This window comes from Cololabis saira, chromosome 10 (genome assembly GCF_033807715.1).
Source record: "Cololabis saira isolate AMF1-May2022 chromosome 10, fColSai1.1, whole genome shotgun sequence".
In the NCBI taxonomy this organism is placed as follows: domain Eukaryota; kingdom Metazoa; phylum Chordata; class Actinopteri; order Beloniformes; family Belonidae; genus Cololabis; species Cololabis saira.
The window spans coordinates 16,568,663-16,589,463 of NC_084596.1; the positions used below are offsets into that span (position 1 = coordinate 16,568,663).

The 20,801-nt window shown below is 41.4% G+C and overlaps 1 protein-coding gene across 1 annotated transcript in view; it reads left to right on the forward strand.

Annotated features, from left to right (window-relative positions):
• Positions 1 to 20,801, forward strand: part of LOC133452482 (neuropilin-1a-like) — a 98,933-nt gene that overhangs the window by 66,149 nt on the left and 11,983 nt on the right. Inside the window, exons 8-12 of the mRNA XM_061731819.1 lie at positions 46 to 190; positions 3,559 to 3,734; positions 5,072 to 5,227; positions 11,363 to 11,507; positions 19,075 to 19,257. Coding sequence (XP_061587803.1) covers positions 46 to 190; positions 3,559 to 3,734; positions 5,072 to 5,227; positions 11,363 to 11,507; positions 19,075 to 19,257 — 805 coding nt within the window. The remainder of the gene's footprint in view (positions 1 to 45; positions 191 to 3,558; positions 3,735 to 5,071; positions 5,228 to 11,362; positions 11,508 to 19,074; positions 19,258 to 20,801) is intronic.

The window sequence follows — 20,801 nt, forward strand, 5'->3', positions numbered from 1 at the left end:
ACTTTCTTTCCTGTTTTTTTTTTTTTTGTTGTTTTTTTTCTCCAGATCTTTCAGGGGAACTACAACCCAACAAACGAGGTCCGCGCCTTCCTCCCCAAACAGACCCTGACTCGCTACATCCGTATCCGGCCCATGAACTGGGAGCAAGGCATCTGTATGCGCTTCGAGATCTACGGCTGCAGGACGTCAGGTAACACTGACAAGAACGAGAGTCAGCCAAGTGTCTGAAACCTGGGTCCACTGACTCAGACAACGGCTTTCCATGCTGGAATAAATCTTTTTACATGTTTTTTGTTTTAACATGTAAAATATACACTGTAAGAATTCTTTTTTTTTTCATCCAGAACACTAACATTAAACCTTTTTTTATAACATGCATAGTAGGGCTGGTCGATATATCGAGATTTTAATATATATCGATATATTTTCAAACGCGATATGGTACGAGACAATATCGTTTATATCGATTATTAAAAAAATATATATATTTTTTTTTTTAATGATTTTTTATATAGCTTATTTTGTGACAAATTGACTTGAATGTTTTATTTGAGATTTGCACAACCTCAGTGGAAAAGTCTGCCTGTTACTGTCTGTATGTGTGTATTTTAATTTAATTGTCATGCAGGAAAGGGATATTTGTTTTATTTTATTCAAGAAGCATTTTTATTCTATATATGCAGGCAGTTTATATTTATTTCATTTGTTTTATACATTTTGATATTGTGCAGACCTCTGTTAATAAAGGTACCTGTGTGACATTTGGCACGAGGCTTTGTATTAAAACTGACTGTTTTTTTAAGGGTTTGCCTCAGAAAAAATGAAGCTAACGGAGATGCTATGCTATAATGCTTTGGGGGAAATCCCAATTATGGCACAGAAAAAATATTGATATATATCGAGTATCGCCATTCAGCTAGAAAATATCGAGATATGACTTTTGGTCCATATCGCCCAGCCCTAATGCATAGTGAACTATATTGTATTTTTCCACATCTTACAAACACTTCTCTAAAGCTCTGTTGCATTTTAACGAATACCAAATGTGCCTTTACCAATAGAGACGTAAGAATGAGCTACGACAGTCTATAGTTCTTGTTAGACGGTACTCTCTCTTTCTCTCTCTTAAGTCAGACTAACATCTTCATTACCAGCGCGATGAGAACATCCTGCTGCTGAATGTTGATTTTAGATAATCATTTCTTCCAGAGGGAGCATAAAGCCCTCGCAGAAGGACACCGTTATTCATTACAGTAAAGCAGAGCAGAATCCTCCTGCCTCATTACTCTTGCTCTCATATTAGTTTCAGCCTTTGATGTGCCACTAGTGACTCAGAAGGAGCCCTGAGAAGTTGACATAACTCATCGGAGCACGAGCTGCGCTGGACAGGTGATTCAGGAGATATAGTGACACAGTCGGCGAAGTATGGTCGCTATATTTTCCCTTCATGGAGGAGAGTGCGACCTCTGGAGACGTTGTTAAATGGCAGAAGCACCTGTGGAAGCATTTGTCAAGCGCGAGTATCACCCTATATGCTCAAGGCTAGATATTAAATCTATCTAGTTGAGATGAATGGATTTAACTCGGCTCACAATGACAACTCCATCCGAGCGTAATAAAGTTTCACCAACTGCTCCGAGAAAAGTTCGACTCCAGTTTCCAGCCTTTATCCCAGAATGTTTTGATACTGTTAAAATGGGAACGTTAGAGGACGCAAGCTGTCCTTGTTGTTCAGCAGATTGTGCATCACGCTCAAGATCATAAGTTTTCAATTGTCAGTGAGTCTGTTGGTGTTAAAATGCACACAAGGCAGGGCTTTCATCATGTTCCCATCATTCTGCTACCAGTTGCCTTTCGTCTCCGTACGATTGACGTACAAAACAAAGAGGGGGGGGGGGGGGACAGATGGATGTGCAATATGAGTCCAGAGTGATGCACAGACAGAAAAGCCCCTCAAGCCAGATACACTTCAGATCCTACGGTTTGATTGCAGAAAAACATCGAGTGAGAGCCCACTACCTGCTGTATTAGAGGGATTATGGGAACTTTTATCCAAGAGCAGAACACAAGTTCAGTGACACACAAGTTTTGGGGTTTTTTTCCCCGGGATGAGAGACAGTCTGGGCCCAACCGCCACCAGGAATCAGATGGGAGGTGGCCCCCCCAAGATTTTAACATCTCACAAACGATCGCTACGACCTCACTGCAGAGCCAAACCGCTATCTATGATGTGAAGGTGTAGCAGTTGGTTGGGAGTAGGGATGGACAAAAAAATGTATCACGGTCATTTCTGGCATTTATCCCGATAACGATAAGAATGACGATAAAAAAAATACGTATTCAACTCCACTTTTGTAACTATAAATCTATCACCACATTCAGTCTTTGGAGCCCCCAAAACACTGCTCTAAAAGATACTAAATACTACTAAACGTCATCAATGGGAATTTATCGTTTTTTCTTTCTTTCTTTCTTTGTGGCTCATTTCTTTCTTTCTTTTTCATATCTTTCTTTCTTTTTCATATCTTTCTTTCTTTCTTTCTTTCTTTCTTTCTTTCTTTCTTTCTTTCTTTCTTTCCTTTCTTTCTTTCAGGCTCATTTCTTTCTTTCTTAGTTTCTTTCTTTCTTTCAGGCTCATTTCTTTCTTTCTTTTTCATATCTTTCCTTCTTTCTTTCCTTTCTTTCTTTCTTCCTTTCTTTCTTTCAGGCTCATTTCTTTCTTTCTTAGTTTCTTTCTTTCTTTCTTTGAGGCTCATTTCTTTCTTTCTTTCTTTGTGGCTCATTTCTTTCTTTCTTTTTCATATCTTTCTTTCTTTTTCATATCTTTCTTTCTTCCTTTCTTTCAGGCTCATTTCTTTCTTTCTTAGTTCCTTTCTTTCTTTCTTTCTTTCAGGCTCATTTCTTTCTTTCTTTCAGGCTCATATCTTTCCTTCCTTCCTTTACACTTTACACAAAAACGTAATCAACGAGAATTTATCGTTTTTACCACGAGATGACAAATTCTTACCATGGGGAATTTTTTTGACGGTTTATCGTGAACGGTAAAATATCGCCCATCCCTAGTTGGGAGTCTTACTGGAGTCGGACCTCAGTTCTGCATCACGGCAGCTGACTTGTTCATGCACGTTGCTGCGACTCCATCCTTGGTCATGTGGACCTGAATAAACCCTACTATTACCTCTCACACACGTTATTACTTACGTCAGCTACGCTTTACAAACATGTCAGTCATACTTGGAAATACTGAGAGAGGAGTTGCTGTGAATATGATAGTAGAAAACTAAACTGCAGCCTTCTTTCACTATTTAAGTCCAACACTTTTACAAACCATTGTTTATACGAGGAGGTTTTTGTCATGCTTTCTCAGTTCAAATGAACCCATCTCAGAGATTACGGTTGACTCCGTGCTATTTTTACTCCCGACTTTAAACGCTGCAGCAGCTCCCGGAGGGCTCTGACTAAAACCGCTGACTAAAGCAGCGACAAGATAATGATGTCTTTGGTATTTCTTATCACGCTTGAACGCCTCTTAGAAGTTTCCCGTCTCTCGTTGTGCAGACTACCCGTGTTCGGGGATGCTGGGGATGGTGTCGGGCCAGGTCTCGGACGCTCAGATCAGCGCGTCGTCCTACGCCGACCGAGGCTGGGTGGCTGAGAACGCCCGCCTGCTGACGGGCAGGTCGGGCTGGACGGGGCAGCAAACCAAGCAGCCCTTCAGGAACGAGTGGCTACAGGTTGGTTCACAGAGGTGTCAAGTAACGAAGTACAAATACTTCGTTACCTTACTTAAGTAGAAATTTTGGTTATCTATACTTCACTGGAGTAATTATTTATTATATTATATTAATTATTATATTCAGACGACTTTTTACTTTTACTCCTTACATTTTCAAGCAATTATCTGTACTTTTTACCCCTTACATTTTAAAAACAGCCTTGTTACTCTATTTCATTTCGGCCTTTAAAAAAAAACTATCCAGTTAAATTGCTCCATCCGGATAGAGTGAATTTGGTTGTGGTTGTTTCAGATGTTCTTGTCCAGTTTTGTTCTTACATCCTTTGCCCTCAGATTCCTGCAACTAAAATTGGATGTACATTCCAATAAAGGTTAGGATAAATGATAACATGCCTCTGAAGTTTGACTTTTTGCACCATTACAATACTTATAGGCAACTAGTCATCATATCTCCTGCTCTCTGAAACACATGTTAATGCTCAATAGTACACATATATGGTTCTTTAATATATTTGAATTATACTAAGATGCATTCATTTTCAATGGCTTTTGTACTTAATGGCTTTTTTCCCCCTTACATTACTTTTACTTTTATACTTTAAGTAGTTTTGAAACCAGTACTTTTATACTTTAACTTGAGTAAAAAACTTCTACAGGAGTATTTTTAAGCTCTAGTATCTATACTTCTACCTGAGTAATGAATGTGAATACTGAAGACACCTCTGTTGGTTCACAACTTTATGAAGAAGACCAGCGAGTTTCGTACAAATGGACCGTCCTCTGAATCTGATTCTGCTGAAGGCGTCCTCCCGTTTCTCCTTCTTCTTCTCCACTGTACTCTTCCTCCATGTGCATGCATACGCATTCTGTTGCTTTCCTTTGTCAGGCTGCTTTTTTGAGAGCTGCAAGAGATAAACTGCTGTGTGAAAACATCTCTTTCTTATCCGTGCTATTCAGTTCAAATCTCATCAGCTGGTGGCGCCTTGAGAGGAATCAGGGTTAGCTTGTAACCACACATGCATTATTGGGAGTTGATCGCTTCACTTTTCTTCCTTTTTTTGGTATTCAAGAAATAAAAAGAGCAAAAGGAATCAAAAAAGGAGAAGAAGAATTACAACATTCATCTTCCCATAATGTGCTGTGCTCGAGTTTCTCTTGTGACTCAGCGCGAGTGTTCAGTTTGGGAGATATTTCCATTTACAGCTGCCAGATTTACTCCTCCCTCCTTTATGTTTTTATTGTTTTATTACAGGTTGATGGTGATTTTTTTTTAATTATTAATCATCCACAGTCCTGTTACCAGTACTGTGTAACATTCCTGCACCCGGTTGACAGGTGGATCTGGGCCAGGAGAAGATGCTGAGCGGTGTGGTCATCCAAGGGGGGAAGCACCGCGATCGTAACGTCTTCATGAAGAGGTTCAAGCTGGGTCACAGCATGGACGGAGAGGACTGGACCGTAATCAAGGAGGAAAACACGACCAAGACCAAGGTTGGTTCGCCGACACAGACTCTCCTCCTAACAGATGAGCTGTCAGCTGAGTACGCTACACCTGCATGTTCGCTCTGAAGCACTCTGTCACTGCTGGATGTCTTTAAAAAGGCCAGCCTACTCATTCTTCTCACAGAGCTGCATCAGCACAAAAGGGGAGTTTAAGTGTTTACATGTGAAAGATTGTCCATCATTGGGTTTCCTGCATCTTCTTTATCTGATATTACTCAGGAAAGTATTTCAACATGTACAAAAATAATGGTAAATAAAGGTCATGCCACTGTAGACTCTCCGTCATCAACATTGCTCAAAGGCTTCTTCAGTCATAAATCTGCAAGAGCTTGAGCTACAACTCTCAAAGACTTACCTGTGTCAGCTGTGTGAGAAATCTCATGATTGATGGCCGGTAGTCCCTCTCTGACCATGTAGACTTTATATCTCCAGCTTGTCTCTTTAAGTTATATATGCTAAATCAGGCTGTTCCGATTTCATGCTGTTCTCATGCACGGTTAAACCTCTGCAGCTGGTCCAAAACACTGCATTTCTTTTCGAGCCCTGGTGGGGCTCAAATCCCACCGTTACTCACTGAAGTCCACTGGCTCGCCTCGGCTGCTGGAGTTCAGCAATAATGCTCGACAACAACGTGACCTCGGGGCCTGTACCTCGTTATTTAAACCTGATCGTCACCCCTTAAGCTCCAAAATCCTCTACATTCTACATTCACTTTCTCTACAGGTCGACCTTCCACGCCATCATTTTTTGGCATTATGCATGATTGAAGAGCAACCGGAAAACCCCGACCCTTCTTAAAACCAAGACTTACACCAAGTGAGGTTAACCAACAAAGGAGAAGTCTCTGAGGAAAGCATACTAGCACCAGAAGGAAATGTGACGTAATTGTGGGAAACCACATTTATACTCGGTTTAAAACAGTAAGACTCATTGGCTGAATTCTTGTTATCTTTGAAATGAAAGATGGTCCTAGTCAGTGCAACACACACACGTGCAAAATGAGTAAGCTGGACTTATGTTGTTGTGGTTATTACATCTCTGCAAGTTGGGAAGCTTTGTAAAATATTTATAAAAACCGAACACGGTGATTTGCACATTCCAATTTAAATGATGACAAAGACAACATCAAATACTGACAGATATTTTGGGGGGAAATGAGGATCAACAGGGCTCATAATGTTGTTTCTGCTGCAGTTGTCATGGAAACGAATGCAGGTTTTGTGCATGATTAATTTTCGTGCAGTGTATGCTTGGTACTTTGATATTGTTCCCCCCCGTCTTCTATCACCTGTCTGTTTTATTGCGCACCTGTATTCCCATCATGAATATCTATTCAGACATCAAACGTTCCCCTAATTGTATCAGCTGAAATCCATTTAAAGACCATTATGGATGAGAGATCCCTGATGCATTAATCCCCTCTGCTCGGGATTCACTCAGAAACACTCGTAAAAATGAGCAATACGTGCGGATATTGGTGCAGAAGAATATTTTGCTCAAGTATGCAATTCAAAGTTGAAAATGAAGAGCTGAATTCATTATCGTGGAGCTGATAAAATCAGGAATATGTCCTGCAGAATTCTGTGTAATCCATCCAGCTCGGGCAGTATTTGAACCCGACACCCCTTTTCTGAAAATGTAAGCGCTTATCCGCAAGAGGAAATTCGTGCCATTACTCTCCGGACCCAGCTTCCCCCTCCTCAGCTGGCCCCACTGGTGCAACATCCTCCTCTATGTGTTCCAGATGGCAGGGCGGAGGATGGAGCGGGCAATCACACTCCCGCTGATTTACTGCAGCCGGAGATCTACATGCCTCTCATCCGACCTCTCCGCGGCTCTGCTTAGTTTCCTGTTGGGCTTTTTTCTTCATCCTTTTTCCTTACACGACCACTTCAAAAAGATGAGTGAGGAGGGCTCAGAGAGAGAGGCCCATGTACTCATGCGTGTACAGTACCAGCGCCGGTCCACACAACAGGACAGCTCCTCTGGGGTCAGACCTCGAACAATGAGCTGGCGGAGATGCACGCCTCACCAGTGCACGTCTTTCAGGGATCATACGTTATGCAGGAGTGAGTTTCCATTCTTATAAAGACTTGTTCTCTTTAGAGATTCAGGCTGAACTCAAAAACTACCAAAACAGCAGTCTGGAGGATCCCTGAGTCAATTCTTTTAGTTTGTATAATCCAGCGTTTACAAGGTCACGTTAACCATCTGCTCTGCATGTTTTCAGTGTAGCTTCTAGGTAAATTTGCTTTCGTCAACGAAAATTATGACTAAATATCGTCGTCAACGGACCTTTATCACCTGAGGAAAACGAGACGAGACGCAACGAAAATGCTGGTCATGTGACGATAACGATAATTAAATATATAATGTAATATCGTAGACGAATAAAAACAAGACTAAAATGTAGATTACAAAATAAAACTATGCTAAAATAAAACTATGCTAAAATTTGTCTTCATTTTTGTTGACCAAAACGAGACGAGATGAAATGTTCTAACAAAGATCCTTAATCTCCATGTTTCAGTAGTTTCCTCTGGTTTAGTTCTGCTGCTGGGTGACGTTAGTCCTCAATCCCAGTCGCTGCAGCGGGGAATCAGATCCAGAAGATGCAGCTGCAGAGTTAGAGGCTGATGCCGTTAACGCAGAGCTCTAGGTTCACGTCAATTAAAACTAAAGTTAAATTGAAGTTAGTCGAAAAAGAAAAAGATGGGGAGAAATGCGTGAAAAATAAATATGTTGTAAACCCAAATTAGAGCGTCTTCTGTATCTGGAATTAAAATATTCTTGAGTCTATAAGGTAACAATAATATAATAATAAGATAACCTTGTTTGAATTGTAAAATAGGTTTGGCTAAATACAATCTTTGACTAAAACCAGATTAAAATGGACAATTCTGACTAAATTAAGACTAAAATGTTCAGACTTTTAGTCGACTGAAACTTGACACGACTAAAAGGAGAATGAACGTGACTAAAACTAATAAAAACTAAAATGATAGCTTGACCCAAAGACTAGACTAAAACTAGAATTGAAACAGGCTGACAAAAACCACACTACTTGTCGACCATCTGACTGAGGCCTCGTCCGTGTGACGACTGATGCATATTTGTAGAAAAGGAAGATTTTCACTTAATGAAACTGTGTTAGTCAGTTTTCAGCGTGGGGTATCAGATTGTTTCCCACCATCTGTGGGGTTTGATGGTCTTCCCTCAGTTGGCATGGCAACAGGAAACACTGGTCCTGACTTTGCACACAGGACTTTCCACACATTTTTTGGATGTTCCCTTGTCAACATCATGAATCTGAGGGGGCCACAACGTGCTGATCAGGTCGGCGACACGTCGTCCAACACGGGAACGGCTCCGGTTTTGGGTGAGATCCAAACGGGACGGCGTTGAAACATGAAGCAGCTGAAGAATGGAGACATTTATCCATGTCCCCTTCTTGTGAGGTGCTTTGCATCACGGAGGAGAACTGTGATCAGACCGCCTGTCGGAGAAGCTGCGTGGACCTGCTCTTAATCAGCTCCATTGTGGAGCCAGCTTTTACATAATTTCACTGTGTAATATACACACTTACATACTGGGGCCATAACTTTTCCATATTTTCAGCTTTTAATAAACCAAGCTTAAGGGAAGCTCAGGAGTTCAAACGAGGAGGGGTTGAACGTTTGGCGTCCCGCTGCTTCATCCTCCTTCCACGCTGGAAATATCAAAGGGTGGCCTCCGCGTCTGATTTCTTCCGTTTCCCTTTGTGTCCGTATTCCAGCACGCTTTGGCGTGTTATCAAACTGCCAGCTGCCAGATCAGAAACGTAGCATGTAAGTATGTGTTGTACACAGTGACCGAGGTTTTCCTGCGACTCCGGGTGCCACGCAGTTTGAGGAACAGCTGTCAGCTTCTGCAGGATTTCTTTCTCTACCTGTTGGCGTGAGCTGCCTCTATTGAGCGAACCGGCATGTTTCTTTTGATCGTGGAACCAGCTGGAAATTGATTTCTTTTTAAAAACAGGTGGCAATGACATATTGCTTCATGTTTTATCAGCGATCCACAGCTACTGCTGGCATTACCATCATTTAAAGATTAACATTTTCTGCTAAATGTTACCTCAAATGTGATCAGACTGTGTTTTACAAACGTGCACCTACAGTATCTACTCCCTCTTTAAGGGGTTCAATCGCATTTGAAGTCCAACTTAAGGTAAAGAAAAATGCATGAAATGTCACATATTGGTCTTTTTTAACAAGAACTAAGGCAAGATGAAGAAGCCGTGTGTTAGATACTACGTAGATTCATACAACACGATGCAGCAGCTTGTTGAAACACTTCAGCAGCAGTAACTAAGTAATGGAGTTGTGGCTTGACGGTTACGGTAGTTTGATCTGTGTGCTGATATGTTTGGTTTGGTTTGAAGTTGGAATGGGCGATATTTTACCGTTCACGGTATACCGTCCAAAAAATTCCTCACGATAAGAATTTGTCATCTCGCGGTAAAAACGATAAATTCCCTTTGATAAAGTTTTTGTGTAAAAATGATTTATGGTTCTGCGTTAAATCCACAACGTACGGGAAGGAAGGAAGGAAGGAAGGAAGGAAGGAAGGAAGGAAGGAAGGAAGGAAGGAAGGAAGGAAGGAAGGAAGGAAGGAAGGAAGGAAGGAAGGAAGGAAGGAAGGAAGGAAGGAAGGAAGGAAGGAAGGAAGGAAGGAAGGAAGGAAGGAAGGAAGGAAGGAAGGAAGGAAGGAAGGAAGGAAGGAAGGAAGGAAGGAAGGAAGGAAGGAAGGAAGGAAGGAAGGAAGGAAGGAAGGAAGGAAGGAAGGAAGGAAGGAAGGAAGGAAAGGGGAGAAGGGAGAAAACAAGGAAAGGAGGAAGGAAGGGACTTCCCGTTGATGACGATTTGTGTAACAAACATGGCGGATCTGAGAGCGAGATAGATTTATAGTTGAAAAGGTGGAGTTGAATTGGTATTTTTTAATCGTTATCGGGATAAATGCCGGAAATTATCGTGATACATTTTTTAGTCCATACCGCCCATCCCTAGTTTGAAGCAAACCTGCTGCTCCAGGTTAGTGTCGTCCGTCCGTTGGTAGGCTCTGCTCCAGAGGTCTTGTTTGTTTAGAAGGAGCTTTGCAAACTTTTGCAGTTCTGTCATGTTCTTATTGAACCAGACTTTCTCCTCCAGACCCGTCTCAACCTGTTCTTGTTTGGTTTGTGCTGTCGTAAACTAAACTGTAACATCTCAAATGCTAACAGAGACTTTCCATGTCTGAGCTACAGCTCAAGGTTTGTTTTTTTGTTGTTTTATGTTTATTTATTCTGACTTTGGAGTGTTACTGCTGGAGTGTCTCCTCCTGTGAAGATTGGCGCCTGTCTCAAATGTTGCAAACCGTCTCCTAACGCTCCCCAGATCAGCTGGCATCAGAGATGACTTCTCTGAGACCATAGCTGGTTTCTTTCCTCCTTGAGACACATCTGAATCAGATAACTCCCCAAATCACATCTATAAATGTTTAGTTCATCAAATGCAATTTAATTATTTGGACTTAGGGCTGTTCGATTTTGCCCAAAAATAAAATCTCGATTTTTTTTCTCTCAAAATCCGATTTTCGATTACGATTATTTTGTGAATTGACAAAAGGCAAAGAAATGATTTCAAATATGCTGTTTTTTTATTGAACATTTTCCCCAAAATGAATGAATAAAGTGCAAAACTCTGTAAAATAAGTTGAAAAAAAGTTTTAAAAAATATAATAAAATATAAAGTTTTATCTCTGAAAAAAAAAATCAGCAAATCAGCACTTGCAAACATACAGTAAGTTATATTTCCAATTAAAAAAAAAAATAAAATAAAAATAAAAAAAAAAAAAAGTGAAAAATCGATTTTACGAGTTTCACGTTTTAACATCGTTCTAATTGCATAATCGCGATTACGATTTAAAATCGATTAATCGAACAGCCCTATTTGGACTATACACTGTAATGTCTTGAGTTGTTGTTCATCAGAGGTTAAATTTGCCTTATTTTAAGACCTGGTCAGGACCAGATTCATCCGTGTCGTCGGATGTGGAAACTCCCTTCTGGTAGATGATGAATGCAATCGTTTTTTGTATCTCCCTCAGGTCTTCATCGGGAATCAGAACCACGAAACCCCCGAGCTGAGAACGGTCGGCCCGCTCCTGACCCGCTTCGTCAGGATCTACCCGGAGAGAGCCACCAACGAGGGCGTGGGTCTCCGTCTGGAGCTGCTGGGGTGTGAACTGGACGGTGAGTCCCGCTTTATAAGGTTCACAGTTTGAAAATGAAGCAGATCTGTTCATGCACAACATCCTGATGTTACACCAAACCTCCCACTGGGTTCAGGTTTGGGTAGAGTTACTGTCCGCTCAGCTTTTTTTTAAACGGTAGCCTATAAAATACTGAAATCATTTTACAGAAAATTAGGCTTTACTTTAATGTTTGAGGGGAACTTATCGAAATTACTAAACACATATCACCACCGTGGCGTCAGTGACGGCGATGATTGCAGATCTGACTCTTCATCTTCAACTGGGGAGATTTCTCTTCATCAGAATCATTTTGGATGTTTTTAAACATAAATTTGAAGACCTGGAAAACGACATTTAAAAAAATGGTTAGGCTGATAATTAAGAGCTCAGAAAGCGAGATGGTCGAATCAAACCCGCCGCTGTTCCCTGCTTCTACCCATCACCTCTTCCATGCCTCTTATATCTCTTTTTCTTTTGTAATAAATAAGAATTGGGGTCGTCTGTGATGTTTCCAGTCTGTTTTATCAGCCTTTGAATGCAGCTGACGCTGATCGTACAAACCCAAACAAAGACTGCCTTTTGATTTCCTGACACTCGCTGTCATCGCGGGGTGACATGTCTCATATCAAGACACACAGTTGTTCTGTTTCCCAGCGAAGTCTTTGAGTTTGGAAGTTCAGCTCAAGTGTCTGGGACTGATTCGTGTGACGCTTGATGTTTGACTGCTCCGGAAAAACAAAACAACGAACAAACACGTCAGCAGAAACCAGTGCACATGCAAACAGCCCTTTCTGATGTTTTTGTAACAGCGTGCTTGCAGCCTCAGTGCAGTGGCGTAGGCAGAAATATTTTTTTGGGTGGGCCGGGACAAAAATGGGTGGGCCATATTGTCCCAGAAAAAGCAGACTTATAAAAACTTTCAAGCACAAAACATGACAGATTAAAGGCAGTGTCAATTTTACTTTGTAATCTGCATTACAAATGCATTATGACAGTTAAACACAACATGCTGAACTATAAAGAGCATGAAAACCTGTCTATATAGGCCAGTAGCCTATTTGCTGAACTGGCAGCGCATTGTCTCTGCAGCGCACAACACAATAATTAACAATTTAACTGTACAGAGTAGCAACATAAACCCAAACAGCAGAGGTGTTAACATACTGCATGCAGAGGTGGGTAGAGTAGCCAAAAATTGTACTCAAGTAAAAGTACTGTTACTTCAGAATGATATGACTCAAGTAGAAGTAAAAAGTAGTCATCCAAATAATTACTTGAGTAAAAGTAAAAAAGTACTTGGTGAAAAAACTACTCAAGTACTGAGTAACTGTTGAGTAACGTCTGATTTATTTTTTTAACACAACCATTCAAACGTACAAAATAATCATCTTCAGTACAAAATAATCATCTTCAGGCAAATTAAATCAATAAAATCAATTAAAATTAATAAAAAATAAATAATAGCTTAAATTAAAATAATCTTAAAGTAAATTCAAGTACTTTAATACATAATAAAATAAATAAAATAACTGAATAAAAAAATAAATTAAGCACAAGTAGCACAAAATTTCAAGCCTTTGTACTTTTCTTTTTTAACCAGGCAGAACTAGAACAAGCCCATGAACTCATAGAAACTCTGTGTGTGTTTGAGTCTGTGTAAATGTGACAAAACATGCAAAAACAAATCCCAAAGAATCACCCAGTGATGTCATGAGATTGACGCGTACGTGGATAAAAGGGATAAAAGAAAAGTAACAGCTCAACGTAGCCTAATGTAGCGGAGTAAGAGTAACAGTTTCTTCTTCACAAATCTACTCAAGTAAAAGTAAAAAGTATAGTGATTCAAAACTACTCCTAAAAGTACAAAATTTCCCAAAACTTACTCAAGTAAATGTAACGGAGTAAATGTAACTCGTTACTACCCACCTCTGACTGCATGACATAGCTTACATCACCGCAGGTTGACTGGGAGAGCACGCTGGTGCCGGCGAGCCGGCGGCAGGGCTAATATAACCTCCTCTGGGGCGGAGTGTGAAGAAATGGGCTGGGTGGACTCAGTCCGAGGCCCTGGCAGTGGCGTGCCTTCTTCAAGTTTTGTTTTTTTTAAATAACTAATCAATGAACTCTGTTTAGCCATTGTTGTAGCGATAAAGTCTGCTGCAACGCCGGCTAGCTTGTTGGCTAAAGGCAGCTCAATCTGTCAGAACCAGAGCAATCTATTAGGCCAGGGGTCGGCATCCTGTGGCTCTAGAGCCGCATGCGGTTCTTTAGCGCTGCCCTAGTGGCTCCTGGAGCTTTTTTAAAAATGTTTGACCTTTTTTTTCTCTTTTTTTTCTTTTCTTCTTTTTTTCTCTTTTTTCCCTTCCTTTTTAATCTCGAAATTTAGACTTTTTTCTCAAGATTTCGACTTTTTTCTCGACATTTCGACTTTTTTCTCAAGATTGTACTTTAACATCAATCTTGACATTTCGACTTTTTTCTCAAAATTCCAACTTTTTTCTCGACATTTTTCTCGAAGTGCATAATGAAAGAAAAAATCTTCCCCCAGTTCTAACTAATATAGAAACATGCAGCATGTGTTGCCTTCATTCTAAGGCTTATACAAGACTTTTCATTTTTTGCGGCTCCAGACATATTTGTTTTTTGTGTTTTTGGTCCAATATGGCTCTTTTAACATTTTGGGTTGCCGACCCCTGTATTAGGCAATGTCCCAAGGCTCCCTGCAACAAATAAAGACTGAACAGAAGTAAACAACAAATCACGTTTATATTTATACCTTTTCTCATATAATTTTTTAGAATATGTTTATGCGAAACATGTATTTTGATCAAAGTTGGCTGGGAGGGCCAGTGAGTAATGTGTGTGGGCCAGTGCCACCCAGGCCCATTACTGGCTACGCGCCTGCCTCAGTGTACCGACGGCTTACGCTGTGGAGAAGGAGGGTGAGAAAACGACAAAAGTGAGGCGTTCTCTGGCAGGTTTGTTCTGCAGCGGCCAGAGCCTCAGGGGAGGCAGGGCACGACCTCTGACAGCAGGCGGAGGGAGGACCCGACCACTCTGCCGGGCTATCCGGTTGCCCTGCAGGGAGCAAGATAAGACTCAGATAATACAAGATCTGTGTGCATGCATGAGAGGGCGAGGACGATGGGCTGAGGGCGGTGATAGAGATTGGGGATCTGCCTGGTAGGAATCATGAAAACATGAAGTTAAGCGACGTTGTTACGTCGATCAGCACCACGACTACAAGTTGACAGGCTCGTGCTGGTAGACAAGAAGTGACAGGCTGCTTGTTTACTGACTCGCTGTGGTCCGTTTCAAATTTTATTAAATCAGTTCGAAGTCTTAGGCGTAAATGGGATAATTTCAACGGACAAACCACTCGACATGGAAAATAAATCCCATCATCCAAAAGGATGACATTCCCCTACGTGCACTGCAGCTTGTGACACTAACAGGATTAAAGACAAAGACTATTTGAACTAGTTGACTGCACAGGAGCAGCATAACAACACGGGAATATTGTGCAATATTATGCATTATGCAAACTGCAAATACAGAAAAACCCACCTGAATTCAGAGGATGAGCTCAGATTATGATTAAAAAGATGCAAGGAGTTACTTAAGGTGTTGTTTTTACTATAATTTTCCTTTTTTATGAAGATTCTGTTCATTTGATGTGAACTTTGTGGTGTTTTTTTGTTTGTTTGTTGCTCCTGCCTTATGAAACCGATCGTGATGCTCCTTCAGAGCTGTGCTTGTTTTTTTTTATGGTGTTTTCCTCAACTTGGATGAAAATTACGCTCTTGGCAGCTTATTTCTGCTGTCAATAAATGAAACAAAGTCATACTGTTTTAATTAAGCAGCGCGGTTGAGCAGATGTCACCACCTGAAACTTGAGATTTGGGTTTGGAAGGACAGAGATGGAAAGAAAAGAAGCAGCAGATCCGTCCCACATGGTCGTAGTTGAACAGGAGAGAACAGAGAGCAGGAGACTAGACTACTCTTCAATCAAACTGCCTGAATAAACACATCCATATAGACACAGACATGTTCAGTCATCCAGATCAGAGTCGTTCTGTGCGTGCGACGAAGCTCTCCGCGGCACTTTGCCGCTTCGTTGATGTACATAATAATTAAGTTTGAACCTCAAGGGCCCTTAATGCTAAACAAGCCAAATATGCGCTTTCATATCAGCAACTGATCTTCCCAACAAAGGACTTTTCAAATTGAACATGTGGGACGTCGGCTCAGTTGGAAAGCACTTCATTTGAATCTCTTTTAATGACTGAAACTCGTTATTAACGACTCATTTAGTGTTTCTGGGAAACACCAACTCACACAAACGGCGACGGAAGAAAACAAGGAGATTAAAGCCTCTTATATGTGAAAGTCCCACGGCAGCAGAACTCCAGCGGTGTCCAGATGTGAGCTGCAGTCTATACATTATTCAATAAGGCAAATAAACAATCTGCAACCAAGAAATGCTCGTATAAAGTCGGGTCATAACTCGAGAGCTGGTTGTTAGTATACACGAGTCCAGACAGTGTTCCTGCAGACCGGTTTCAACCGTTTCATCAGATGTTCTATCATCGCCGATGCTGCCGAGTTAAATCGTCTCCTCTGCTCTGACATCCGCGCCGCTGTGAGGGCAAACCTCCATCCCACTCGAAATCTCACAAAACGCATTGTAAATGTATTCAGGCCATCTGGGATTGTTATCCTGTATGTTAATTCAAGTTCATTTGTTTTTAATTTACATAAAAGCACGTCACTAAACATAAACCGCATTGAATATCTGCTAGTGTTCCCTCAGTCCTGCAAATAAGTTGAAGGTTTCAATCCTCATGTTTCTAGTTTTGTTTGGGGGGAGTTTATGTGGAGATCAGAGAAAAATACTATACATGTCATTCAAATCTTGGGTATTTTCCCTGCATTCTCACAACTGTCCAGTTTTAGTCGATTACAGTTGGTCAAAATGTTTATTCAAGAGTTTGTTTTTTATTGGCTGTCACTTAATATATTTTAAAGTCATTCAGTGGAGCAATACCACCCTCATCTGCAACGAAGTTAGATTGTCGGCACTTGGCCTTGCAGTTCCTTGACTAGCCACTAGAGGCTGGCTCCAAAAGCAAGTTCATCTCCATTGACTCTGTTTTTAAAATGTCAAGCGTTGAAGCAGAAATAAACATATTTACAGGCTGTTTTATCCACCTGGAGAGTTTATATCAAGCATTAAATGTATTTCTAATATGATTGACAGTTGGCTCAGCCAATTGGCAAGCCACTATCACTTCTATCATGCTACCACGCTTCATGAAGCAACCCAGCCAGTGGCGGCCTTTGGCATCAGGGGGCCCGTTTCAATATTTAATATGGGGCCCTATTTATTACTATATTTGCCAGCTATGTGTCCTGCGTCCGTGACGCATTATAAGCTGAAAGAACGCAGTAAACGCATGGATGCGTTTACTGCGTTGGTGTTATTAGAGTGGGCGGCAGCCGCTGCTGTAGTCGGTGCAGATGCTGGACCAAAGAAAGAGCTCACTTTCGGAAGACTACTGTTACCTTTCTTAATTCCCAGTCTTATCTCCGAACCGTAGTTGGGAGAGCTGGTATTTAAATGCGGTTTCTGGCTCGCTGCGGGTAACCGGCGGTTAGGAGTCCGGGGAAAGTGAAGGAAAAAAGCCCCCTGGTGGCCGGGGCCCGTTTCAACTGAAACGGTTGAAACATAGGTAAGGCCGCCTATGAACCCAGCATCGGTTAAATGTAGGGTCGCCACCTTTCAGAAATAGAAATAAGGGACGCCCTGATTTCAGCAGCGCAGGAGCCAAAAAAAAAGCCCCAAAACTTCTAAACTGAATAAAAATGTGTTTATTTTATATGAAAAAACAAAATGCTTTGATTTAAAGTTTAAAGTGCTTTAATAGCATTGAACTTGCATGACTGTACAGACAGACAACCATACTAGCAACTGAAATATCCTCCTATGCTATGTATGTCCACATCAGCCAGGATGTATAATATAGCCTACAGGTGAAGAATATGGTGTAAAAGTTAATTTATTTCAATAATTCAACTAGAATATGGTGTAAAAGTTAATTTATTTCAATAATTCAACTAGAATATGGTGTAAAAGTTAATTTATTTCAATAATTCAACTAGAATATGGTGTAAAAGTTAACTTATTTCAATAATTCAACTAGAATATGGTGTAAAAGTTAATTTATTTCAATAATTCAACTAGAATATGGTGTAAAAGTTAACTTATTTCAATAATTCAACTAGAATATGGTGTAAAAGTTAATTTATTTCAATAATTCAACTAGAATATGGTGTAAAAGTTAATTTATTTCAATAATTCAACTAGAATATGGTGTAAAAGTTAATGAAAATACGGTACAAATCGTGTCCCGTATTAGTTCAATACGGGACGCAACATTTTTTTCTCAAATAAAGGACAATTCCGTATTTTACTGGACGGGTGGCAAGCCTAGTTAAATGCAAAATTTCAGCGGCGATCCTCTGAAGGAGCTGGTAGCCAATGCTAACTTTGATTGACTTATGGTGGCCGTGTTCCCGTCAACTTCCTGGGCAACCTGGGTAAGCCTTCACCCCGGTGGTCAACTGTGAATGACACAGTTGAAAAGCAGCTAAAGTCAGAGGAAGGATTCTGCAAAGGTTCCTATAAGGGACAATATGATATTCTCAAACCAGGAGCCTTTTTCCAACCTATGTGACAGATATAGACGCAGGCTACAGAGCATGATCGCTGCATCTGCAAACAGGCAGCTGAGGTAGTCTGCGTGAGAGCAGGGACGCGCCACATCGGCTGTTCTCGTCCACTGGCACCTCAGCTGGTGCTTTTAGTGATCATGAAACTTCAGCGCGGCTTTCAGAGTCACGGCGTAATTTGGTCCAATGTGAACCAAAATTGAGTAAGAACGTTTCTTTGTTTGTATCTGTAAACCGAATCCAAAGTTGGACAGCAGCTACAGAAATGCAGCGGTACACCAGACATGACTCACAAATATGATTTAAAAACTGCAGAATCTTGAGGCACCGATCTCTAAAAGGGAGTCATCCAAGATCCAGAGCGGTTCAGTCCGGTTCAGAGGCTCGTTTGTTATAAAGTTATGCTTTAAACACTTTGCTTCATTTTTTTTTTTCTGTACCAAATAATTAGACCCCGGGGGGGGGGGGGGTTAATGTCATACAAGACATATTATATTCCTTAGAAATCAGTCAGAGACGTCTTTCATTATTAACTGAATTTCTACGTACTTTGCCCTGTAGTCATTATTTTTACATTTTTGATGCTGGTATTGGGTTTCAAGATTGAATAAATGTAATTAATTGTAGAAACTGGTGCCAATTAATGTTTTGCTGTCACATTTGCTCACGTTTTTTTAACTGCAAACTGCAGAGTAAATGTTGCATACTGTAGGTTTTTCCATGTCTGTTATAGTTAGTTCAGCCCCGCCCTTTTTCCTTACATCATAACATCTGCTCTCAGCCTTCTTCCCCTCCATCGCTCACCGTTGTCTCCCATCCATCTATCTGTCCAGAAATAACCACCACGGGGCTTCCCACCACCCCGCTCGCCTCCACCCTCCCCATGACCACGTTTGGTGCGACCACCACGGCGCCGACCACGGTCCCCGCCACCACACCGAGCACGGACTGCGAGGACGGTCGAGCGGACTGCGACGGTGAAACAGACGCACCTGAAGACTACGACCCGGAGACCGGTAAAGATCCAGCCTCTCTGCCTCTCCACATCTCTCTATGGCTGTTACAGGGACGCGCTTCGGCCTCCTGATTTAGACACAGGCGAAAAAGTCGGATCATGAAAAATTCTCACTGATCTCCCCTCTCACTGCTGTTGCTTCAAGTGAATGATGTCTTTTAATGTTCAGCCTCTTTATAAATGTCACTTAAAATTTAATTGCCCTAACCTTGCTTCAAATTCTCTTTTATCTCCCTTTTCTGCTGTCACGCTCAGTCATTAAGAATTAACCAAGCTTTGGAAACTTGGACTGATAACAAGTCCCTAAAAAACGAAAACTGCCCCAGAATGGTTCTGGACTTTCAAAAGAGCAGGTGTTTAGTGTTTGCGTTGGCATCGGAGTGGGGGGGACAAGGCCTTGCTGACCTTTGACCAAACCCTGACCGTCCCATCTGTTCAGTAACAGGAGGCACCGCCGCCACCAAACCCTTCACGGACACGCCAGATGATGACATGTCCACCGCAATCTGCTCGTCTCTCTAAATGCTGTGATTCCTGAGGTCAAGTCGAATCATTTCATAAGCAGGCAAAGAAACAGGGCCGATAGAAGTCATCATTCAGTGTCACGAGCAGCGCAAAGAACGCCCAAACTGACTTCCATCAGAGTAAATGGCTTTTTCTTTGCTCCAGTTCACAAATGATCCCGACTCCGCTCTGCACGGACACAACGTGGGCTGCAAGAGTTGATGGATCGGCTCTTAAATGCATCTGCAATATTTTTTTACATGCTTATCATCTGCTATGCCAGTAAACTCAGTTTTATTTAATGTTTGAGCATGACAGGACATGACAGGCGGCAATTAGTCGGAGGATGCGATCAGAGGTAGCAGTACCACCTCTGGCCACATGCGGGGATAGAGTCTGGGTGGACAACAGAAACACTAAAAATACTGCGCTCATGAGTGGCGAGGGCCCCGCAGGTCTTGTGATACCACTTTGTACCACTAGAGGTGCACTTTATTGTACTTTACACATTAACTTTCTTACGGGGTGCTGCCCCGTGTGGTCAGAAATGGAATTGCTACACGGTGGCTTTAAAGGAGCTTGAGGCTGGATTTATTAAAAAAAAATTGTATACGTTTTAAGTTTTCTAGTAATAATGTCAGATGAAGTGTTCCAAACCAAAAAGAATGAGCCCTCTAGTATATCTGTCCGTTGCCTTGAACAGGCTGTGTGCTGCAAAATGTGCTGCAATTCTGTCCCGAATTTCCCGCGCTGGGCTGCGGATGTGACGTCACATGACGCTGCATGCGCGTTCTCCCCGTTCTCCCGTGCCGGCTTCACTGTTGGCTGCAGTACCCCCAACGGCCGTCGTGGTGAAGGGTGGCGCTAGAGAGTCTCATTTCTTAAAAGGAGCCTCATGCTCCTTTAAGGAACAATGAAATGCCCAACATGAAGAAGAAACAGTCAGATATAAGAAAAAAAGAAGATACAAAACATTGAAACAAGTTCAAATAGAAAAGATAAGTATAGGATATTTTTTTAAATATCCACAGGGTTCACTTT